Source organism: Candoia aspera, chromosome 3, assembly GCF_035149785.1.
Source record: "Candoia aspera isolate rCanAsp1 chromosome 3, rCanAsp1.hap2, whole genome shotgun sequence".
NCBI lineage: Eukaryota > Metazoa > Chordata > Lepidosauria > Squamata > Boidae > Candoia > Candoia aspera.
Genome location: NC_086155.1, coordinates 45,223,245 through 45,249,961, shown reverse-complemented (window position 1 = coordinate 45,249,961; position 26,717 = coordinate 45,223,245). Strand labels below are relative to the sequence as shown.

Here is a 26,717-nt window from a genome sequence, read left to right as displayed (position 1 = left end):
CTTTCTTTGGAATGGGCATGAATACAGATCTGCTCCAGTCAGTTGGCCAGGTCACTGTCTTCCAAACTTCTTGACATAGAAGAGTAAGTGCTTCCACTGCTGCATCTAATTGCTGAAATATCTCAATTGGTAATCCATCAATTCCTGGAGCCTTGTTTTTCGTCGGTGCCTTCAGTGCAGCTTGAACTTCTTCCTTCAGTACTGATGGTTCTTGATCATATTCTACCTCCTGAAATAGCTTAACATTGACTAATTCTTTTTTTAACAATGATTCGGTATATTCATTCCATCTTCTCTTAATACTACCTGCGTCATTTAAAGTATTGCCCATAGAATCTTTAAGGATAGCAACTCGGAGCTTGAATTTTCTCTTCAGCTCTTTCAGCTTGAGAAATGCTGATCGTGTTCTTCCTCTTTGATCTTCTAGCTCTAGGTCTTTGCATATTTCATCATAATATTTTTCCTTATCTCTTCGAGCTGCCCTTTGCAAACGTGAGTAGATAAATATGTACTGCTTCGGTGGGAAGGTAACAGCATTCCATGACTGTCACACTGGCCACATGACTGCGGAAGTGTCTTCAGACAACGCTGGCTCTTCGGCCATGAAACAGAGATGAGCACCGCCCCCTAGTGTTGGACATGACTAAACGGGAACCTTTACTTTTACACACACACACACACGCACATTCATTCATTCAGGGAAGTCTATATTTGTAATAAAAGAAGGAAGAAAAAGACTTCAAAGGCAACCCAATGGGAACTGAGCATGCTCAGCAGCCATCTTAGGCAACTGAATGTTGAAGGTAGCAACTGAAAAGTAAGATGGAGTTAACTGTTTTTTAGAATCCCTGAGACAATAGTGTGGGGAAAATTATGGTCTCCTCTTTGCACTTCGCAGAAGGTTCCAGGAGATAAGAGAGGAAGAACACATTTTTCCCCCCTCTGTCCCATTCCTCAATATAATAGTGATATCTGATTATTTAGCACAATGGGGGGAAACTATAGGGACTAGAAAATAAAAATGTTGCTTTTTCACTTCTCACATGAGCCCTAAATAGCCTTATTAAATTCCCATTTCCTGACTGGCTGGACATAAGCAGGAAACATTCTTAGATGGCTCCACTATGATTGATATTCTTGCTCTCTCCGTAGGATTTGTATATTTTAATTTTTTTTGAGAATATTCTTTTTAATAATCATTTTTATCTTTTTATAATGACTGGTATTTATTCACTGTTTTTATCTAATTGTTGTATGCCTCCCAGAGTTGCCTTGCGTGAGATGGGCAGCCATATAAAAGTGGGCAATAAACAAACAAACATGGAGATGCTAATCTAATATAATCTACTCTAACCCAAAACTAATCTAATCTAATCTAACCAAAACTAATCTAATCAAATCTAAACCAAAACAAAACAAAACAAAACAAACCATACACACCATACAAACATACAAAACCACACTTTTGAGTGGAAAGGGTTACATGCTGGTGAAAGCTACCACACACGGTCTCTAGTTACATAGACATTTCGTTTTCTTCAAAATGGTTCCTCCTTACCTTTAATCCTGTATAGAGGTCTCTATGTAATTGTTCCATTATCAATAAAACAGCAATGCTGGAACCTCCCCCATAGCTATAATCTATCACTGATCCATGAAGGTCTACCAGCCGCTCATGTTTTGGCAGTGACCTAGAAGGTGTGTCAAAAATAAGACTAAAGTGGTAATTCTGCCTATTCTATTTCTCAGGAAAAGACAATTACTATCAAAAGAAGTGAAGCATCATTAGCAGTTTTTCTTAACTTAGAACATTTTAAGATCATTTTTCTTCAACCTATATTTCTAGGAATATGCACTTAATTTAAAACATTATTTTCAATCTGTGTTAAGATGAAAATATTACAGATAACTATTCTAACTATGAAAATGTGCAAACTACAGCAAATCTGCTAAAAGATTTAATGCCTCTTTTCACGTAGATCTACTCATCTTGATATAGTTTGGTAGACTTTTCTTGATTATTTCCTGCTCATTAATGAAATAATTTAATTGTACCCACCTCATATAGTGAAATTCCAGTGCAAGATCATTCCAATGTTTCTCATCTGGTGGAACAACAGATTTGAGCGCACATGGGAAGTGTCCCCCCCAGGCATTACATAGGTACACCACTCCATATTGCCCTCGGCCCAATTCACGGCCTAGTTTTGGTTTACCTGAAAGAAATAACTACTTTATCAAAGTAAAGTATTTTCTATAGTCCTTTCTGGTAGCATGCATTCTTCAAGTTCCATTAACTTTAATGCTGTGATTGGAATAATATTAATTTCTGTTTCAATACATACAATTTATAATGCCAAAAGGGGTATACTGAATCAGGTATAGTCAAATATAATATTGATATGACATAAATGTTATCTGCTTCCTGACATATGCAGTTATTTGGTTTAAATTTTTAAATATATTCCATTATCTCCTGTTTTTATCATGTCATGCTGTGTTTTTAGTTTTATTACATTTTCAATAGCTGCTCTGAAACTTAGTAAAAAAGACACCAACCTATATGCACAACATTTCAAATCTTGTTCTACTTTGTTTTCACTACCCTTTCCAGGTCTCAATATTAGGTCTAGAGTTATCCTTCTACAAACTAAAGGGGTCTTTTGGTTGCACAATGCCTCCTACTGGAGGAAGAGGGAGAAAGTGATTTTCTGATTTCTGCCAGTACCCTTCCAGAACTTATTTCCAGAGGAAACAGTAGACTGTGTGGGGGGGGGGTACAATTTCCCCAATCCTGTAGAAAGAATCTTGGGAGTGAAATTTCATTAATAACACTCTAGATTTAAGCCTAAGCATTTTATCTGTTGCGAGATCTATCTATACCTCTTAATGCAAATTAAATGCCAGAACCCTCTAAGTTCACTCTAATTTCTAGAGATGTATTCAGAAGTTTGTATTTAAAAGTAAATTCAAAATTTTAATTCGAAATCAATCAATTCTGATTGGTAAGAATAATTAAAAATATGAAACAAAAATCCTTTTTCTGTTCACCTGATTTGGAGGAATTATTTTAATAAAAATAAGCTGTAGCTGTCTAACCTTTTCCACCTGCAACTCCCACCTAATCATACAGTTATCCTATTTTTTTCATTATTTTAAACTTTAATTCAAAGAACTGTGTTCTCTTAATGTTGCTTCATGCTGTGTCAATCAGTTTGTATTGAAGCTTCAACTCTGACTTCAACTCCAACTCTAGAGCTCCTCTGAGTGCTGTATGTAAGAGACTCAGCTGCCCAACATAAATAGCTACCACTGGCAAAAGAGGAGCATAGATTAAAGCAACTATGCAAGCTATGGGCTCAACTTAGATATCAGCCAACCTGGGTGATATCAATTCATTTAAAATACATAATTACTAATTGCATGAATGCTATTTCTGTCTAGAGTCAGAATTAAAACATTAGCCTTCTAAATCATGGTGACCTCTAAATTCTCCAATCATCCCAGTCACTATGTATACAAAATATAAACAAAGCACCATCTACTTGTAAAATTGAAAATGTTTTAGGAGAAAATGAATCCAAGCCATTAATAAATAAGAAAAGAGCCATGACAATGCTCACCATGTAACAAAACATCTTGCAGGGACCTGCTTTCCAGTGAGAGACGGGCAAGGCGAGGGGCATGGTCTTTCCGCACCTTCAACCAAAGATCCTCTGTTTTCTCAAGCCTACCAGAATGGCCAGCCTCTAGCTAACAAAAAAACGATCAAGTATAAGTACGTCTTTGCCATCCTACAGATCATATCTAGGTAGATTACTCACACATTATTCTACTTCCTACCATATTAAAAAATTAAATAGGGTCCCAATATAATAGTGATTTGTTTAGAATAATTTCCATGAGAACTTTCTAGAACATTGTTCTTTTCCAAACTATACTTCTTTTTTAAAAAAATCTGTTCAATAACCTTTTAGTTTCAAAATTGTTATTAGATATCAATAATGCATTGTTTGGAGACTTGGTACAGAAATTCCTTCCTGAAATTCAGAGAATGCAAGTGCACCAACTGCTTCTAAAGTTACTAATGGGTTCCTATGAAGTGCTCATTCCTTACTTGCTCTTAACAGCTATTTAGCATATGCATAACACAACAGCTATTTACACACACACACTCTTGTATTGCCTGGGATTGTTTATTATAATTATCTACTCAGGCATTTGCCCATTCCATATTTGATAAGGTAATCTCAGACTACAATAGTCTAGCAATTCAATGTCTATTGCCTGCCTTCAGTCTTCACTAGGTTTCACTAACTGCTTGGTTCCATCCTTTTAAAAGGATTTTAGTCCTAGAAATGGAAATTCTGTAATTAAGAATCTATAATGGATTGACAATGAATTTTTCTTAGACTGCAACAGGTCTTTAAGATCAAATAAATTAATAATAAATGAAATTAGCCAGTGTGTGCGCAAAAACATGGGGAGTGGGGTGAATTTGTCAAGCCTGCCTGGGAGAGTGTTTGGAAGAATTCTGATTAAAAGAATATGACAGTGACAGTGAGCAAGTTATGAGAAGCGCAGCATAAAATGGAAGTACTGTATCTCTCACTTCCATACAACACAGTTTGTTTCTGCCCAACTGCAGAACCAACAGCAATGAGTACTGAATCAATATGGACTGGTAAAAAGAAAGTTGAGGTGCTTTGTCATAGAGAGAAAACGAACAAGAATTAAATTGTAAAACAAATACATGAAAGAGGAGTGAACCAGTCAAGAGGAAGAAAGAGCAAGCCCAAAAAAGTAAGGGTCAGATGGGAGTTTATGAGATCCCAAACAAAAGAGAAATGAAAAGTTTAAAGAACAGGCAATGTATGATGCAGTGCACAGACATAGCAGAAACAAGGAAAGTTTGTGACCAGAAGGTGTGAAAAGGTATAATAAATAGTTCAGTGTAAAATCAATCTATCAATGTAAAATCTATCTTTTTCTTATTTGGTATCTCTAATTTCTTAAGCTCAGTATTTCTTACTTCCCTACTATGCTTTGCATATTGTTGTTTACATTCAAAGGGAATAGCTTGATAAATATGCACTTATGTGTGAAGTTGTATTATTTATGCAAATTAACTGTGATCTTTCCAAAGTTATCAGATTGAGTTGCCCATATTCATCTTAATTTAAATCTATTACTATCCCTATGTGGTCCCAAAAATCCTTCTGTATTGCAAAATTGTTGTTGCACAATTTCCTCTTAATCTTCAGCAAGAAATGAAATATACACATTAGGCTTCTAACATGTCTATTAATATCACAAATAACCCAATAACCATACTCCAAGTAGGCTAAAAATCCCACTTTCTGCACATAACATCACCAGTTTACCAGCATATCTTCTATGGTCTTTGGCTGCCAGACATAATTTTAGAATGTGTGAATCATAGCTGTCTACTTGAAAAAATTAGAAGTAATTATCCTTTGGACAGCAGGCAATAGGCAGAATCTTCTTCCAACCTCCATTTCCAGCTTGTGCCCATCCCCCTATCTTTGGAACACAGTTGTAGCTAGTATATCTACTCCTTTAATGTGGACCTAGATACGATGCATAATAACAAATGTTATAGTGTTTATTCCCTGGTAACTTTTAAGTTGGCAAATGAGCACCACAGTATCATCACTTCAATTTCACCCATTTTAATGGCTAGAATAAACAGCTGCAACACCACACAGTCCTCCAGTTCAATGGAATTAGCACAGTTGTGCTTTTACAGCTGTATCTCCAATTCTTAAAAGGACCAGAAGAGATAAGATGGTGTCAAGGTGTTCTTTATGATGCCAAAGAATGGAGAGATATTCAACAGATGTCTTTCGTATTACTTGAAAAGCTGAGATTAACTTTGCTAATTCATGTTCTTTAGAGTTCCTTTTACATCAGACTGACCTGTCGCAAAGAGGCAGCAAAAGCTTCATGAGAACTATTTAGCCTTGTTCGGAATTGACTGCAGATGCTCTTGGCCAATCTGGATGCACTAAGACTCTCAATAGCATCCTGAGCTACCTTCCTTTTCCACTCTATGGTGATAGCAGGTGGGCTTACCCAAGTTATCCGTTGTATTATCTACAGAAGAAAAAAGATGTGTATCTTATTGTCAGAACTCAAGTATTAAAGTGCTGCTTTCATCTTAGCCAGCACTAGCTTCAGATACTGGCAAGCACAAATAAATTAGGATAATAGAATGAGACTATATGAATATATAAACTGTTGTTATATCCCACACACCTGCCATATTTTAACTGAGTATTTTTATAATCAATTGTCTTTTATTCCAGCATAAGATGCCTCTGGGCATTAATACATTATAGAAGTAGCTATTTTCCAATTATGCAGATGGATGATATGAATTAATGGACAGAGGACAAGGTACTTAAGGTAAGTTTCATTACAATGAACGGGTGCTCTTAAAATATTTAATACCTGCTTGATCTGTTCCCACAGCATCCTTGATACTGTTGAACCAGAGTGAAAAGTAACTTCTACGTGGTAGGCTGCATTCAGTATCTGAAAACAGAAAATAGATTAGTTATATACTTGCAAATTGAAATAATTGTCCACTATATTTAAAGAAGTAACCTTAGAAAGAGTTTCATAAATAAATTACAATAAATGGATTCTTTGTGCCAACTACAACTTAAAAAGGAAACTGTTTTGGTCTGTATATGAATTCAGTCCATTCTCAATTTACCCAAGAGGAAGAAGAGCCTGAATTTAAGGCAACCCCATATCCCAGAGGAAAAGTAGATCAAAAGAAAAAGATACACACACACAAACACAAAATCTTGTGCATTGCTCAACTTCCTTAATATGTCAATTAGAATGGCCAACTCCAATTGAAATCAATTTTAGAGATTAACTGCTCACCCAACTGTGTTACGCTACAAACACAGTATACACACAAATACTATGGCAAGAGGCCACACTTCAAAAAAAAATTAAATAGGATTAATTTTAATCAATATTAACTAATTGCCCATAAAATAAGAAACCCCATATGTAAAATTAATTGATAACAATCTACACACACATGCATAATTATTCTCTCACACACAAAAGTTCACACAGAGAGTCTGAAGAAATCTGGATTTGGTAAGCAAAATCTATACTTACTTACTCTACATTAGATTCCATTAAGTCTAGTGGCTTGTATTCCCAGGTAAGTATGCAAAGATTGCTGCTGTGCTGATAGATGAATCTGTATAGCCCAGCTTATTCCATATATACTGGGATGAGAATTGAGGAAAAAATACTTGGAATATGGAGGGTTTTTTTTCTTCCTTTCTTTTACAAAAAGGAAATAGATCAATACAGGCCTTTGTGCTGGGCTTCAAGCACAAAGAAGCCTGTGCATGCTTACTCTGTATTAAGTCTTGTTTAATTCAATGGCTGATGCTCCTAAGTAAATACATGTAGGACTTCATTCCTGTTCAATCACTGCTTTCACATTCCATTCCAGATGCTAAGGCTGAGTGTCTGTACTGGGAAATTTCTATCTATGGAGGTTATCTGCAGAGTGAGAATCCTAATTATCCAGGATCCTCATTTGAATTACATATTCCCAAGAACAGAGGAGACTCTCTAATGCGAAGATGTATCTTCATTCACATGAAGAGCAACAAGAAAGGAGCAGTTGTTTGTCCATGGTTGTCCTTTTCTCCTTGAAGGGACAGCAACTCACCCCTTACCACCCTTTCTTTTGTCTGGCCATTTACTTATTTACAACAGCATAATCCTCCAATATCATGTTCTCAACAAATATAAAATGAAGACTCCTAATTCACGAGTGATAGGGAAAAAACTCTGATCTTTCTTTGGTACATACAGTATACAGTACTTCAATATCTTTGTGTGTGCAGACTCTTTATTTCCTAAACTTATATCCCACTTTTTCTCTTGAAGTTCAAAGTGGCTCTCTTCCGCCAACACATACTTTCACCCTCCCAACAAACTTGTGAGGCAGATATTGGGATAGTGGCTGACCCACAGTCATACAATAGTGGTTCAAACTCAAGTTTCCCCAATCCAGTTCAAATTCTTCTTGCACCAGACAGCCTCTCAATTAGCTAACATCCTAGAAATAGTTCTGTAAAACGATCTCAGTAATTTGTATTGCTTTACCTGTTTTAAATAGTTGCTTGTAATATGTACAGAAACATCTTGCTGAGATTTTTCCAGACTCCTCAGACATCTTTCCAGAGTCCCTACAAAGCTCTCACGCAAGTAGTCCACAGAACTTATCAGTTTATTAGCAACTGCTTGGTTTAACCGTGAGATTATCAGTTCCTGGATTTGCTTAATACAGCATTTAATGTCTTTAGAACTAATAGGCTCCCCATTCTCAGGAATGATTATATCTAGAAGAGAAATGGAGAAAAAAAAATCAGCATAAGAAAAAAGTATAAGCAGCTACTCAGAACAAATGTAGTATTACATTTTGTGCTTGAATGCAATTAAAACCTTTGTAATGTGCTAGCTAAATTGGGTTTTTAGTAACATATTCTTCCATCTGAAAAACCCACAAATTAAGCATTTTGTCCCTTGAAGTTAAACATTTATTCAGGATCAATTTAGATAAAGTCAAACTCACCTTAAAATAAGTTCCACTAAGCTTTTTTATGAGTAGAAATTTTCAAAACTGCACTGCTAAAATGTTCAGACTAATTGGACCACTTCACTAGACTACTGCAATGCTATATAGTGAAACCTCAGTTTAGCAACACTGATTTAGTGGACTTTGGATGCAACAGACAGGATTTCCATCTATACACCCCTCAAAAACAACAGATATCCATTACATCCAAAGTTATAAAGGCAAGGCACTTAACACACACACACTACCTTATTTGTGGTGGTTTTCATCATTTGTATGATGTTATGCAGTATATCATTGCAATGATACCTTGTGATTTAACAGACATTCAGGAAGAATGAACACCCCCTTCCCCCAAATGGTCCATTATATTAGGCTTCACTGTATAAAAGTTTTTTGTTACTTCCAAAACTGACTAATCTATTATTCAGCAAAGTTTATTACACATAAACATATTTAGGTTTTTTTTGCCAATGTTGTTAAAAGCTTATGAAAAAAAGTTTGAAGAAATTCATTTGAATGAAGCTTGCTGGTGGTATTTAAGTATACGCTCATAGTAGTTAAAAGGAGACTGGAGGTTAAAGTAAGCGCATCAAGTTAATGCATTTTAAGTTCAACTACTATTAATTCAGTCTTTACACATGAAATTCACTTTTTCAATAAAAAAAAGCATGTAATCATTGCAGACCCTCTTCAAAAGTGCTAAATCACTTCAGACTGCAATCCTAAGTGCATCTATCAAAAAGTGCTTCATTCTGAACTCATCAGAGATTAAATATGCTTAGGATCATGAGGCAAATTGTTTTTAAAAGTTAACTAAGTTAACTAAATAATTAAGTTTCCAGAAGTTAACATGTAACTATACTGCTACACGTGAGTTTTCTATTCTTAAAAGACTGTTAATTTTCTATTGCTGTTCCATAGCTCCTGAATACAAAGTTTTATCTTTGAATTTTTCAAGACCAGAATTAAAGACATACATTTTATTTGCAGTTTTACTGCCAAGCAACTGTATTCTGCATAAATTTAAACCACTGCATGAAAATATTACTTCTCTCTATAACATGTTGATTTTCATATAGTTAAAATTGTATTTATATAAAAGAACTTTGTAATGAAGCTGAAGCAGCACAGATAAACTTACATCTGGCTCTTAAGTGGTTGTTACCCCTCCCCCACCCCAAATAGCAGGGTTGAGAAATGAACAGAATGTAACTCCCAGAAAAAAGCATCTACCATCTTTTGGATCTTCTCAATTCTTGCATATTTTTGCCACTGAAAGTTATCAGAGCTTCCTATGGGTCTTACTGATATATAAAAGGAGTCTGACCACACTGAAATTCTGTCCTTATTTCATAACATCATTCAACATGTAATGTGCCCCTCAGGTTCAGTAACTGGTCATACCACCTTTAATTGCAATAACTGCAACTAAATGCTTCTTGCAGTTAAGGATCACTCTCATATATCTGTGTAGGAGACCCATTCCTTCTTGGTAAACTGCTTCAGCTTAGTAACAATTGAGGCTTTAGCCTCAATTTAGAAAAACTATCATGGGGCCAGGTTATTTGAGGGACCACATCTTCCCAATCACATCTACCCACCCCATCAGGTTTGTCAGGAAGGGCATGCTGCATGAAGGAATGTCACCTAAAGGGACCCAAGAAGAGAGCCTTTTCTGCTGCAACATCCACCCTTTGGAATATCATTTCCCCAAGGTCAGACTGGGCCTGACCTTGCTGGCTTTCCAGAAGGGCCTGAAAACATGGCTTTGCCATCTGGTCTGGGGATCCCATAATGTCGGTATGGAGTCTGCAAAGTGGCTGTATTGCTAGGGAAAATGAGTATGCTCCCCTGCAGCTTACTTTTTTAATGGCTTTTATTGTTTTATGACTTCTGTTAAGCTTTTGGTTATTTCGTTGTATCATTTTTGTATTTTTAACTTTGTATGCCGCTGTCACCTATGTGAGATGGGCAGCTATATAAATTTATCAAATAAATAAATACCAAATAAAAAATGAACTGTTCATTTCAGGTCCTGCTACATTTCTGTGGGGTTTAGACTGAACTCTGACTTGGCCATTCCAAAACACTAAATTTCTTGTTCATCCGTTCTCTCATAAATTTGCTTGTATGTTTATTACTGTTTTTGTTGCATAAGCCACTTGCACTTCAACTTCAGCTAACAGACAGTTGGTCTGATATTCTCCTGTTTAATTCTGATACAGAGCAGAATTCATTCTTCCTTCAAAGATGGCAAGTCATCAGGTCGAGGTCCTTCCTTTTGCTGCCCACTCTAAGAGAGTCTGCAGTATCATCCAGATACTTTTTGGCAAACTTGAGATAACTATCTATGTTCTTCTTAATGACCACTATTATGCTATTTTCCCCTGAATCCCACTTTTACCCTATATTTTCTAATGATGGAATTATGAATTTTTGCCATGTCTAAACAGGGAGACCTACAGATCCCGGAATATTGTTCTGAGATTCCTTGAGATTTATGCTGTGGCTTGAAATTATTTCAAGAATAGCCACTCAGTATTATCCCAAATCTTTTCCATTTCACGACTGTTACTCTGATTATGGATCAGTAGAGCCCCAGGGCTTTAGAAAAGATTCCAAAACAATTTCTTGGCTGATATACATCAATTACATTTTTATAATGGTTTTCAGAAATACATTCTGAACAAGATATGTCATGCCTCTGCTGTGATGGAGACAGTCGAAGTTTGTGAGATTTATATAGGTCAGGGCTATCCCAAATAATCCTTGATTTTTTAATGAAACCACCCTAATTATCCTTTAACTTAATTGACTGAACTAGGAGGACAATTACTTTTTCACACTGAGACACTGCATGCTAGATGACTTTATGAAATAATGAAACAAGCACCAAACTTTGGAGTTCTTTGTTCACTGAGACTCCAGACACACACACACACACGTGTGCAAGAAGGCAGGACTCTCATGAAGTCTATGTAACATTCAGTGCAGAAATGTACAAAACTTCATAAAACACTTTTACAGAAAACTGTGTATCTCATTTAAAAAGCTGTATCTCTTTCAGTCATAGAAAGCCATCACACTAGTCATTCCCCAAAGTGGGCATACTTTAGACATGTAGGTTTTAAGTCCTAGAATTCTTAGAAATGTCCATACTACCTGGAAAGTATCTGGCTGGGCAAAACTGCTTTATACTAATAAATTACTCATGCTGATCCAATGTGTATGAAACTTCCACCAATTTGTTTCAATCCTGATGGCACGTTCACTTGAGTTGTAAGCATTTAAAAGCAAAACATGAAGACAAGCATTTTTACATGGACCAACATGGGAATCCCTAAGGAGGAGGTTTTCCAGAATCAATACATGATGTAAAATAGAATTCTCTTTGCAGGCAATTATGTTTTATGGCATGACTTGCATTACCTTTGAATTCCATATTAGCAGCATCTTCCAGCAACTCTTCTTTCATGTTATTGAGAGTTTCAATTATCATGTCTTTCATTTCTTCTTGTTTGCGGTTGGCTATACTCATCAGAGATTCATACAGCTCATTCTCTTTTTTCCGTGTATACTCTAAACGCTTTGGAGTGATTTGCAAGTCTCGTTGCATGTCAAAGGCTTGGTTGATGAAGATATCTAAGCAACGGTAGTGTACAATGTTCAAAATGGTGGCAGCATCCACCAAGCGCTGTTGTAGCACTTGTTTGGAGAAAGTGCTAAACAGACGGATCTTATCTGACTGTTCTACCAGCATGCTTTGGGCTTTGCCATCAGTGCTAGGAGCTCCACAACTGCAATGGTTGCTACTAAGATAGTCTAAATCTAGCAGCTGCCGAAAAAGGGATGACTTTTCAGTTTCTGCATTTTGAGAAGATATTAGTTGAGACCCCAAATCTAGTACTTTGAAAAAGAAGATGGGTAAAGAGAATTTTTCTTTAATCTCTTGTAGTTCATTCACATCCAGTGTTGAAAATTCAGCCTCACTGATGGCAAAAGTGATGACTGGAAGAACGTTGTTGATGTATTCTCCCAAAGTGACTTCAGCTGACTGGAATCCCCGACATGGAGCTATCACAATATCCACTTCCTGAAGATAGCAAAGCATTAAAAATTTAACATTAAGGGTTGATTTGAACTTTGCATCCAGCAATCCCTCCCTTCCACATCCATAGCAAGAAACATCTCTCTCCTGCTTTCAAGGGGAATCTGAGAAAGATAAACATAATAAAATTCTTCGTTTAAGTACAATAAAAATCCCAATTTTGTATGAGTGAAGATAGTCCATCAAACCCTTTTTTGTTTGAGAATTATAAAAAAACTTGTATTCATAATACCAATCCTTCCTCATTTAGGCAGAGAACATGTCCTACTATATGACAGAAGAACTGTCTTCCTACACTTGTAGATAATCCAGTGTAACTGTTCAGTGCAAAGCAGAAAAACCTATTTAGTTTTCAGTGAAGTGGCTAACTTGAATATTGCCTATATGGTTTTAGACTGGAGATAAAACATACCATTAGATGTGGTCCTCCACAAAACATTCCTACAGAGAAAAAAACAAACAAAAACCTCTAACATATCACAGTCAAGTCTAATGTAGAATTAACCTCCCCAACATCTAATTTTCTATATGGAAGGAAATCTCAAAACAGAGGTCAGGACTACATTAATCAGCAAAGTCTCTGATTATAGATTACCCGTTTTCCCAACAGAAAAACAGAACCATAATGAAGGGTATATTATTTTGTAGATACACTGCCTAGTTTTTGTATCAGGTATCTTTGCTCTTTATGAAGCCTTGTAATTGCTGCATGCCCTGTAATTGAATTACAGCTACTGAACTGGCTTAGGTTAACCTGTAATAACTTTATATTTGAGTGTTAAGCTATATTGGCAGTAAGAACTCTTCTCTTTTTTTAAAAAAAATATAGTATTTGTGTAAAACTTCAGGAGGCATTCAAGCCTTAAAGAAAAACAATTTGGTCCAAAAGAATGTGTGTGTCCATTTACTTTGCTCAGCACACAGCAGAACAAGCAGTGGTGCAGAATTAGATTCTTCAGTCAGGGACTTTAAAAGATCACATAATGAAGCCCAGATATTAGGTCTTCATCTCACCTTGAATTCAAGCACTGTATTTCTGTATTTATTGGTGGCCAAGTCTGCATGTTTTGAAATCTTTTCTGATGATGCCTGTTTAATTCAGCTCATTACATCATATACTTGTTCTTTTGACATAATTTTACAAATATGAATAGCAGAATTCTAATAGTTTCTGGCATACACTCCCTGAACTGATAAAATTTGCTTGACTTTTCAACAGCATTTTCAACAGGATCAGGACCGTGTATTATACTACATTAATCAGGCTAAATATTATATAACATTAAATCACAACTGCTGCCTCCAAATATCAGTGTGTTGTGAAGAATGAAGTAAAGAGCCAGGTTTAAGAGAATTTCAGGCATAGATAGCATCATTTTGGTTGATTCAGAGATTCATATTACTCTTATAAAACTATATAAGCTGGTAACATTAAAAAATTGAAGTGAATTTCAGAAACAAGGTGTTTGTCTCTGAAAAAACTTTTAAACTAATATTCATGCTGTTTGAGGCATTCATCTTTTCAATGCAACCTAAAGGAAACATCTGGATTCTCCCCATCCCCAACAAGCCGAACTTGAGCACAACGGGACATGATAAATGTTATAAAGCTATTACCAACCAATTAAATCTAGCAAGTTTCAGCCACTTCAATACATCACCACGTTCTCCAAAACTCTTTTTCTGCAACTCTCAAAATAAACTGTTAATTGCCGTTTGCCTGACTGTCATGGGACTTCAGAGCATAGAATACAAAAACTGATGTTGCTGGGCAAGAGTAAAAGTTAAGATAAAGATTCATGTGCAAATCAACATTTGCCATGAGAGATGACTCACACTGATGGCAATAAACCAAGTAAATGAAGGGGGAAATGTTAGACATCTCAATATGACAACTAATCTTATTTGATGAACAGCAGCTATATTGAGTATTCTTGCTAGCTCTTATCAGTGGTTTCCTTCTAGCTTTGTTATCCTCTCACAGAGGATAACAGAACTGCTAAGTGTAAGCCTAATACTCCATACTGGAACTTATTTTTGCAACTGGATTTCTGATTTTATTCATTTCACTAAAGGAATGTTTGTCAATATTCCAATGTAAAACATTGTCAGGAAATTAAAACTTACAGAGCAAAAGACATTCTCACTAAATGAACTTTGAAAAAAAAAGTGTTATAAGTGATGAGTTAATGACTTCAGGAGCTTCATTCATTGCTACAGTTGAATAAAACAATTTGGTGGAAAAATGCTCCTAATTAAACAGGTTTTAGAACTATAAATACTTAGAATTGGATAGCAAGCACCATCTTAAAAGGCATTTCAAGAGGGAACATTGTTAACACAATTACTAAGTTTTGATTAGCTGAAACCCTGTTCATGTCTTTTAATACCCAGTTTTGCTTTTTGGATTGTAGTCCTTTTTAAAAATATATCATGTGACAAAAAGCAACCTGAATACAATTACCTACAAATAAGAATCAGCAATATTTCTAGTTAACAGAAAGAGGGAAACTTATATTTTATCCATTCCATCCTGGGAAGCCACTGGTATTCTCTCCCTCACTGTACTTTTCTTCCAAAATGTGTCAGAACCAAATAGTACTGTTCTCACCCTATCAGGGAATGCTGCATAAGGCATGGGTATAACTGAGGCTAGTAATCTTTCCCTGTCTTACTGGTTCTTACTCCTTTTTCTGTATTTTGCATAACATTACTTATTCCAAAGGGGAAAAGCATAGTTAGGTAGCTAGGTATATAGAGAGTACAAAAGATTATAATAAACAAAATTCAGGAAGTACATGGCAGGGCATGGACAAGCTAGATTTCTCCTCTTGAGCATGTCACTAAGAAATATATAAGAAAAAGAAAGAAAGCATATGTTAAGGTGAATAGTTTTGAATTATGGAATGTTTTTGTGAATATGGAGTTGAAGTTTGGTTGAAATAGCATGATAGGCATGTCCATAAGTTTGTAAATTCAGATGCTTTTATTGGGGATGAGAACTGTAAAAATGATGCCAGTTACATTAATGGAAAACTGCTTCCAAGCATGGATCCCTGCTGTACCAGGAGACACTCTCCAAAAAATGTAGATGGAACTTTAGGTAACATGCTGCAAAAATCAAAATGTACATCTTCAGTCAGGAAATAAGGAAGACCATAAAATTATGTATTATAACATTAGCTAATTAAACAATTCAAAGAAATAGAAATAATGGGTCTACAAAACAATGTATTTCCTATAATCCTACAATAATATATCATACCTGGTTGCAGAGAAATATTTCCATATAAAATGAACTAAACTTTAAGTTAATAGCTGGAATAAAAGTAGCAGCAAAATGGAATTTGCAGACAGTGAAAAGTTTGAATATACTTTTTATGCCAAGAAGTGATGTACATAAATTGTTTTTTTGGCACAGATAAACAAATTTACAATAAATCTGAACACTTTGCTGGAAAGTAAGATAAGATCAGACTGTATTCTCAGATATTATGAAACAGGTTAAAAAGATATTCAGTATTACTGCTTGGAAAATTATTACGAATTTTTATAGAAACTCCTTATTACAGAAGAATCATTTTTAAGGTTTGAATAATGTAAGTGGTACCATACATTTATATTTACCAGAAGTACTCCTATTTACAGTTGTAATCGAAATTATTCAACCCCCATTGCAAATCAGGTTGATTGTCAAAATGTACAGACTTTCAGCTGTTTGCAATGAACAAATCGAACAAAAGCAATTGAAATAGCTCAACACAACGAATGCTTCACGTGGTGTCCCCAAAGTCAACTGAAAATGCAACTTATAATGACTTCTCCAGTCTCAAAATTATTCAACCCCCTGAATAGAATCCGTCACAACAGCATACATACAGTATGGAAAACAGGTGTTGTCTCAAGCACACCTGATGCAACTAATCAAGGGCTTCATTAGTTGCACCAGGTGTGCTTGAGCTGGAATACATGAAATACCTGAACTGTCTTGGGGTTTGTTGAGTGTCAAGTTTGACTGCATGTTAGAAATACCATATGGCTAAGTCAAAAGAATGGTCCAAAAAGGTAAGAGAAGAGATCAGTGCCCTTCACAAACAAGGAACAGAATACAAAAAGATAGCGAAGGCAATGAATGTTCCGAGAGACACCGTTGGAAGCATAGCTCGCAAGTTCAAAGTTAAAGGATTAACTTTGGCTACACTACCTGGACGGGGCAGAAAAAGGAAGCTGTCAATGGCTGCAACCAGATTTCGGAGAGGGCAGGTTGCGAGAAACCCTTGAGTGACTGCAAAAGACCTGCAGCAAGACTTGACAGGCATTGAGGTTTCAGTGAGCACAGTAAGGAGCATACTAAACACAGAAGGTTTCCATGCCTGAACTCTAAGATGTACACCACTACTGACCCAAAAGCACAAGAAAAGTCGGCTCCAATATGCTCAAAATCGTATAAATAAGCCATAGAAGTTTTGGGATTCTGTTCTGTGGAGCGATGAAACAAAACTGGAACTTTTTGGCCTGATGGATCATATTATGTCTGGAGGAGGAAGAATGAAGCATACGCTGAAAAGAACACTCTGCCTACAGTTAAGCATGGTAGTGGCTCAGTGATGCTCTGGGGCTGCTTCGCATCCTCTGGCACTGGAAACCTGCAGCATGTGGATGGCAAGATGGATTCACTGAAGTATCAGGAAATCCTAGGAGAAAACGTCATGCCGTCTGTAAGGAAGCTGAAGCTTGGGAGTCATTGGACCTTCCAACAGGACAGTGATCCCAAGCATACCTCAAATTCCACTAAGGCTTGGATGCAGAAGTAGTCCTGGAAGATTCTACAGTGGCCATCACAGTCACCTGACTTGAACCCCATAGAAAATCTCTGGTGAGATTTGAAGAAGATGGTTGCAGCATGCAAACCCAAGAATATTACTGAACTGGAGGCCATTGCTCATGAGGAATAGGCTAAGATTCCTCAGGAACGCTGCCAGAAGCTGGTGTCTGGGTATGCATCTCGTGTGCAGCACGTCATAACAGCAAAAGGGTGCTCTACTAAGTACTGAAGAGGCTTGCCATGAAGGGTTGAATAGTTTTGAGACTGAAGAAGTCATTATAAGTTGCATTTTCAGTTGAATTTGGGACACCACTTGAAGCATTCGTTGTGTTGAGCTCTTTCAATTGCTTTTGATTTGTTCATTGCAAACAGCTGAAAGTCTGTACATTTTGACAATCAACCTGATTTGCAATGGGGGTTGAATAATTTCAATTACAACTGTAGAACTCAAGCCTCATTTTTTCCCATGTTACAGCACTGTAATCATCTTTTCTACTTCATGCCTTCAAAATGAGAACTACAACTTCCAGAATTCATAGCCTTGTGGGAATTGAAGTCTAATGTAATTGGAGGGCTATCAAAGAGTTAAGCAGGCCCAGTCCACCTCTTTCTTTCCACCCCTCCCAACTGACAATATATAATTATATAAATGTTTCAACTCTCCTGTTAAGAAGAGTTTAATTCAGAACCTTTTTGCATCTGATTAACTAGTTTTTTGCATATTAGAATATGTATATCTAAATTTGCATATAAATTTAATAACTAACATCTTTAAGAATCTATTTTAAAAAAGGAAAGCCTAACATATTTTTTCACAAAGGTTGTATGAGAAATGATGATTTGGTCAGAGCTATGTTACATATGGCATAACAACCATGCTGTAAGAAGCATCTTCAACTCTTTGAATTGAATTAACAGTATCTCTAGCAGTTGGAAACCAAAGCAATTGTATCCAAGCCAAACATTTTAAAAAATCTGTTTAAAATAAACAAACAGAACATACTACATCTTCTGTTCCTTGAGACTTCTCTGATAGAATTCTGTGCAAAAATGCCAAACCTGCCGGTATCTATTTCCACCTACGTATTTTAATTGGCATTTCATTTAAAAAGATGGATTTAATAATAGGAATTAATTTCCAGATATGAGCTGTATATTAAATTTTATACAACAGACTGACCAATCACCACTTAACAAATTTAATGAAGTACAGGAGAAAAGTGGTGCAGAATACTACTTGCAATTAACACTAGCTGGATACCCATCTTACCAAGAAACAGTTGCTTCAAAATATTGTGTTGATGTATGATTATCCTGAAGTTGTTTCTTTTTTAAAAGTGAAATTAATGCATTTTCTTTTCCAATACTTAATGCTGACATACAAGCATAGGACTATATTACATAATAGATACAAGTCATGATCTTTCATGCTTTTTCAAATAAATATACTGAAGTATTCAGGCTATCATCATCTGTGCCTTTTAAACATTGTTCTTCCATCTATACAAAATTAATTTCTTTTATTTAAAATTCCATATATAGGAAATTTAACAATGGTTCTTCAGGGGTGGTGGTAAAAAATTCTCAATTTACCACTCCTTATAAGTTGATGCAAATGTTGAATTTGCCTTAAATATATCCTGAATCTAACAAAGAAATATTTTTCATTGGTTTAAAAAGTTTACAAAAGACATTTGAGCTGTCCTGCATAAGTTGACTTATATAAATAAAACTAGACTGACATATTTAGTTGAAATACATCACATCAAACACAATGTTTTCTGAGCACACATTCCAATTCATTCCACATTCAAAACATTCCGATATGCAGATATACTAAAAAAAATAGACTTGCAGGCAAACTAAGACTAAAAGTAATACAACTATGATTCTCACATAGAAGATAGACAGCCCAAAAGAAACTTTTACTTAATATTACTCACAATGCACTAATACACAAGGAATACAATAGCTAAGTATAATAAGGGATATAGAAAAGAACATTTAAATTTTATAAATGTAAATTCAGAACCTGATCTGGGGATAAGACGACGGTTGGCCAAATATGCCAATAATGGAAAATTTAAGCATTTTCTTTCCACCCAAAGTTTCTCTACTTCAAACTGCATCCTCCATATTTCACTCTTTATGGAAAATAGCACTTCAGTTTTAAATTCAGACATACATGTGGAACTTAAACTTAGGGATGAACTCAAACTCTCATATTTTAAAATTTGTTGTTTGGCTCTATGCAGAATTTACTCAACTATGTTCAAAATGAAAAAGTGTAATATTAATTAAAAGGCTTCATGGCAAAACTACTTTCCTATATGTTTAAGTGTGAAACAGCATATACAAAGATATTTGTTCTCATTGGTACCTGTAATAATGTATGATTCAGTGTAACCTCCAACTCTGCAACCTGATGTGCCAGGTCCTCATTGTCACCATGGATTTCTAAATCCTCCTCAGGTATTGTTTCCCACCTACTTTGATGAGCTGCCAAGTTATGAACCAATTCATACTGTCCTGGTAGAGCTAAACTGATCCGTGTTTGTCTTCCATGTGTGAAACGAATTCGACGTCTCTTACAATTCTCCTCGCTGCTAATTTTGGTGGTAGGTAGTAGTCTCTCTCCTAAGAGCATGTTGAGTAACTGGCATTTGGCATTACAGTTTTGACCAAAGATTAATAAGCATGGGTGACAGCTTACTGTCAGCTGGAGATATTCCTCCTCAAGTCGGGGAAAGGCAATTGAGCTTAGCTGTCCTAAAAAAAAAAAAAGCATACAAATCTTATTAGGAATGTTATCCTGCAAGTATTCTGTAACATTCTCAGCACAGAATTCCCCAAGATTATCCTTCCCCATCCAAGTGCCTCCTATATGTGTTGGGGTTGCAATTTCCAGAATTACCCAGCAAGCATAGCCACTGCAATTTATATTCCCAATACATCAGGAGGCTGCCAATTTAGAGAAAACTATGCTAGACACATCAATTCTAAAGTAAGAACAAGACATTCTTGTGACATTTCAAAGTTTTATCTTTATTACTGTGTAAGCATTCATGGATCACTGTCCACTTTGTCAAATGTATTATAGTCCTAAGAGAATATTGTATATACACAGTGTTTGAGGGGTAGGGTAGGGGAAAGAGAGGAAGAGAAAAATGGTGATAGAGCGATCAGAGACAGAGAGCTGTATCCCCACAGAGGACTTGGTATGGCTTAGGGCCTATTGTTCCCACATATCAAGTTTATTCTTTCTTTCCATGCCAGCAAATACACATTTTAGGCATTAAGGAGGATAAAAAGCAGCAATCCAGAATCTTGTGCTTTTAATTAATATAATGGCAGGAAACTGAGTAAGCATCCTTTCCACAGGCCCCCACATCAATACAACATTAAAACTTGAATTTATCTTAGTGCTTTTCAGCTGATGACAGAAAGACAGCAGCAGCAGCAGCAGCAGCCAGGCTCCCATCCATAAGGATATTGCTCCCCAGCCCTATGAGTTCTATTCCCTCCAGCCATCAGTTGTTATTTCCAAGGCTGCTGGTCCATCCACTCCATTGTGCACAGGCTGCCTCTATGTCCTACTGAATTATAGCCTGAGAAAGACTTTGGAAAACAATAAACCTTCAAGCCATTCTATCTAAAGATAGTTTATCTGAAAAAGTAAAGAGTTATGTTGAAGAGTAAGGGGCTATTTCCTATTCTCTCAGAACTTATTTCCCAATAATGTTTGTTTTCTACCACATTATTCAAAATACACAGGGCTACTGATAAATTCAGAAAATCATATCCTATCAACGATACACAGTTTTACATAAAATATAAAATTAAACAAAATAAAGTAATAGTTAATTTGCTTGGCCACACTACCAGCTTTTCAGGGATGAGTGCTCTTTGAACACTCCTATATTCAAACCATGATTTTGCAACCTACTTCTTCCTTTATAAGATTTAACTGTTTCCCAAATAAAATTAACCGTAACCCAAAAATATAAGCAAGGACAGACTTAATCCCAAGACTACTGATTAGACTGGGAAGATGAAAACAACATCCAGGGGGAAGGCTATAGCAAACTACTACTTTATTGCTGCCAAGAGAACTGCAGGATATGACCCTGTAGTTAACAGGAGTAAAGCTCAACCAAAGAGTCTTTAACATTAAAAGCATTGGACAAAATTAGAGACATCTTAAAAAGTTTGCTATATGTCTCCAACAAAGAAATATTAAATGCAATTCTATAGATTAAATTACATTAAGATTATTTAATGTTAGACATACATTTGTCACATTGATTTCAGTGGGACTAGAATGCAACTTTAGTTGAAGCAAGGTGCACATATATCAATAGGAGTCAACATATCTGTACAGTATATGATTGCTCTTAGTATTGTTCTAACCTCTGATATTCCATAAGAATAATAATGGCTATTATTCAAATTTGCATTAGCAATTTAGTACTGATATACTAGAACAATGCTCGGGTGTAATGATTGCCTATTCTGACATACTCAGTCTCACAAGGGGATTCTTTATGAAAACTGATTTATTGACAGAATAGTATGCAAATACGAAGAAAGCTGAGAATGAGCAAAAGCGCGCCAAATACAAACTAAAACCCCTCGCTTCAAAACCAGTCCCGCCCCTCCTCCCTCTTAGCAACCACCCCCTCCCAGGTGTTAGCAACCGTTACCCACATCGGCCTGAGAAAGTAACCTTGAACAGAGTCACTAACCCAAACATACATTCCACAGTTGCAGTAAGAAGATTACAGCCTGGCACGGCTAGAAATTTCCAACCCGCAAACACGGGCTAGAAAAGTGACATGCGAAACGTTACGATGTATACAGAACATTGAAATGATGAACGTGACATCGGGTCTAGTAACAATGAGAAAAGCTTATATTCATGTTCCCAGTCCTGATCTAACCAGAGTACTTTCTAGAAATACCAGTTATAAAAAAATACAATTATACAGAAAACAGAACTCTTTCTATACTTTATTCTGTTTATCAAATAAAACTGCTAAACTACTTCACAATAGTATTTTATATGTGGATTAATGCAGTAGAATGCATGCAAAAGCAGAAAGTGTTCTGCTGAAATTAAAATGGGACTGCTCACACCCACAATAAAAGAAGAAAGCTCTTTTCTGCAAAACATGAAAACCAACCTTCAAACTGAAGATGAAAGAAGATATGCTGAAATGTAAGCCCACTGCATATTGAACAAGCCTGTGAGCCTTTTTCCCTAGGCAGTTCATGTCTAAAACCACAAGTAATACACTATGTTCACTTACCATTTTTCACCAGTCTAAGACTGTTTGCTGGCCAAGTGACCAAGTTTGCCAACTGCTTGTCTTTTGATAAGAAAATAGCATTTCAAATGTTCCATGGAGCAAAGAATGTAACTGCAGGGAGAAGATTTTCTTATTTTTAGCTAAGGTGTGACATGTCACCAAGTGTTGCTGTCCCTTGGCCATGCAGAAATCAGGATCATGCTGATTATGCAAGTGGAAGTGAACTAGTCAATCAAGATTAAATCATTAGGTTCCTTTAAAAAAAAACCAGATTTTTGTTTTAAAAATCACAAATCAGTTTTTTTTAATAATTATGATAAAAGTTTTTAAAAATAACCTTGCAAAGATTTGCTTTTATTTATTAAAAATCCATTATAATCGGATTGGTTTTAAGACTAACACGACTGTTTCCTTCCTAATATATATACAGGGAGTCCTTGGGTTACGACATTAATTGGGCCTGGGATTGCCGTCGCTAAGTGTAATGGTATGTGGGAATGACCTTGGGAGATGCGGGGGTTGTAAGAGATGCTGCCTAGGGAACAGTCAGATAAGAGAGGACATAGCCCACAGCCGCATAATGGGCAGAGAAAAACTCAGAAAGGAACCTCCCTAACTTCTCAGGCTGTAAAAGAGATGGCGGGAGATTTGTACAATCAGACTTGCAAGATTCTTTTAATGTAACCTTACATTAAACTAGAATTAGCTCATCTGATCATGTTTCCTGTCTGATTTACCTGGGAAGGCTGACACTAAGTGACAATCCCAGGAGTCCTGGTTGCCATCATAACCCCAAGATGTGTGGGTCATTAAGCAAGAAGCAGTGGGAGTCCTAGGTAAAGAGCATGGGGATGCCACAGGGAGTTGGGGGAGGCCACGGGAGGGCTGGCATGGGCTGCGTGTGAGTTGGGGGAGGTCTTGGGAGGCCCAATGTTCAGGAAGGCAGGGGGGAACTTCTGGTTTTCCTTGTGGGAAGCCAGCAGGGAAGGTCGCAACTGGTGATCATGTGACCATGGGACACTGCAACCGTCGTAAGTGCCAAGTGCCCAAATCGCAATCATGTGACTGCAGGGGTGCTCTGAGGGCCAGAACTTCAAGGACCGGCTGTAAGTACCACTCATTCAGCACCATTACAACTTCAAACAGTCGCTGAACAAGTGGTCGATAAGCAAGGACTACTTGTATATAATTACTTGACTACCCAATTCTAATCACAATTCTTATTGTTGAAGCAGCTTGCTATGCTAGCAATAGTATAACTCAGGAGTGAGACAATGGGTTCACAGGTGTTAGCTGAAATTGTCTGTGTATGTAGAGGTGGCAAAACAGCAAGAAGCAATCCAGTGATTGGATCTGCCTGTATAGCACTCAGCAAGCATCTCTGCTTTGAATACATTTATAAAGGGAGACAGAATACTGTCATCAAATAGGTCTCTAGGCAAATGGTTGACTGTAATTAATTAATACCCTTCATGAATCTTTTAACTGCCTATCATGTATCTGTTGCCTCAGGGAGAAGGCTGTTAAGATGTATGCAGAAAATACTTCACAATGCAATCAATATGTTTACAGATATAATAATTGCTTTTATTTTTCAGGTCCTTTCTCCATTTACAAGGTTACATTCTAGCAGGCTGAAGAGGTACATAAGAACTGAATTGAACAGCTATCAATTCTGCAACTGGGAAAATAATTGTTGTATAAACAAGAATTACACTAAACTGGTTTGATGGTGAAATCATTTTACGCTAATTGAAAAAATGTTATCAGAACTTCCAACTACTGTATCTAGAAAAGGATATGTAAGCACATGGGTGCTAATTGTTCCCCCCTAAGGATAAGCTCATCTTTAGCTGTGCCACCTCACTTGGGATGGGAGGGGGGATAGTCAATCATGGGGGTGGGTTGGCACCTTGATGAGGCCCTGGGAAATTTTATTGAGACTGTTGTTTCACCATCTTGGATTTTATATTTATATTTTATAATGAATCTGTTTTTATGATATTTTAATCTTTTATTATCTTAATTTGATTGTAAACCACTCAGTCGCTTGCCGAGATGGGCTGTGAAGAAATGTGATAAATAGTTTTATAAAGCATTCCTAAAATACTATCTTTTATTAGTATGTTTTGATAATTATACATATCTAATAATTGTTTGAATTTGTCCCTTATTTAAAACATAGCTATACTCTAGTCCTCAGATAGACAATATAGTGTTTTCAAGATGTTTTGAATTACAACACCAATAACCCTCACCCAACTGGGCCAATGGTCAGTAATTATGGATGCTGCTATATAAAACATCTTGTGGGCTAGAGATTAGCTATCCTTGCTCTAATATGTTGCTTTAAGGATAAAGAACACAGGCAGACATTTTAGATATATTTTGCAAAGCTCAGCATGACTAAAATCAGAGTCTGAAGTCTACAACCTAGTAGAAGTGACTATTTATTTGAATAACCTTGTATCAAATCCATATTAATAGTACCATCAAATCTCCAATTAGACATCATCCAGGCATAACAGAAAAAAAAATTGCTTGAACAAAAGTATTACTAAAGAAACCCTTTGGATTCCTGGAAGGGATTTCCATTTGTTAAATAAAGAACCAGAAACTATACAGTACACTGAAACTAATTATGACAATAGTCATATAAGATTTTATTTCAACCTGCTTAGTTGCAAATTTCATCTCCATCCCCAATGTACATTTACATAACCATTTTTCACAGCCAGCTAGGTGATTTGGGCCAGTCACTCTCTCTCAACCCAACCCACCTCACAGGGTTGCTATTGTGGGGAAAATAGGAAGCAAGATCATTATTTTTCTACAACTCAAGGTGGCATACATAAAGATGGGATATAAATCTAATAACAATAGTGATGATGATGATATAGCTGTCTTCTTCAACTAATAATTCACCAATTTTTGCCATTTTTGGTACTTCTTTATATAAAATATTTATGAAAGTACATAAATCAAAGGAATGTCAATTTGATGGAGGTGGAAAGGGGACAAAAATTATTTAGAATAAAAGCTGGAAAATCAGTTTAGAAAATTTAGAAAATATAGAAAGTAAAACTATTTTTAATTGAGTCATTTTGTTTATATACTATACTTAGATAGGTTTTCACAGCTTAACTTTTGTCATCATCTTGATCTGTTCATAAGTATAATTTTTACCAAAGAAGCAGCATTTTGTAGAGTGATGTGCAAATTTATTTCTAATATGCAGTTTGAAAATTACTGTTCCTGCTCAGTTACATCAGTTTCTATTTCAAACAGACTTCCAATGCTACATTACTTCTTTGTTTTCTTTGCCATCAAATCTCACTTTGCCAACTGTGTAAACCATTAAATGCTGTCAGCCAGCTGTCATACAGAAGGCTAACAAGGTATTTCAAGATGTGTTAAGGCAACAGCTACCAGAAGGTGCACACTCTTCTTGCAAGCACTTAGAAACCAACTGCAAGAAACCATCTTGAAGAGAGCAGATACTGTGCTGTGAAGTGTTTTGGTTTAGAACATGCTCTGACCCTGTTTTATAAATAAAATGCAGAAAGCCACTGTGGGGGAAAATATTTTGAGGAATATATAGGTTAGCTTTAATGCATGGAGAGCCTAAGCCATTTCAGATTTCTTTAAATCACAATATTAGTATTATATACACATACCAATATTAGTACACATGCTATAGAATTACTAGAATACTGGTATAATATCCCTATAAACAACTGACAGATTTCTTCCAAGCAGTCACCAATGAACTACAACTCAATTCATTTGCCATATTAAAAGTGGGAAATCTGTTGCTGAATTCCAATT

General features: G+C 36.1%; 1 protein-coding gene across 2 annotated transcripts in view; it reads right to left on the bottom strand.

Moving 5' to 3' along the window:
• Positions 1-26,717, bottom strand: part of DSTYK (dual serine/threonine and tyrosine protein kinase) — a 90,505-nt gene that overhangs the window by 26,038 nt on the left and 37,750 nt on the right. For both annotated transcript variants that reach the window (XM_063297518.1, XM_063297519.1), the window contains exons 2-9: positions 19,961-20,349; positions 12,077-12,740; positions 8,173-8,408; positions 6,475-6,558; positions 5,941-6,117; positions 3,624-3,753; positions 2,060-2,216; positions 1,559-1,691 (exon numbers count right to left, since the gene is read on the bottom strand). In XM_063297518.1, the coding sequence (XP_063153588.1) occupies positions 1,559-1,691; positions 2,060-2,216; positions 3,624-3,753; positions 5,941-6,117; positions 6,475-6,558; positions 8,173-8,408; positions 12,077-12,740; positions 19,961-20,349 (1,970 nt within the window). The remainder of the gene's footprint in view (positions 1-1,558; positions 1,692-2,059; positions 2,217-3,623; positions 3,754-5,940; positions 6,118-6,474; positions 6,559-8,172; positions 8,409-12,076; positions 12,741-19,960; positions 20,350-26,717) is intronic.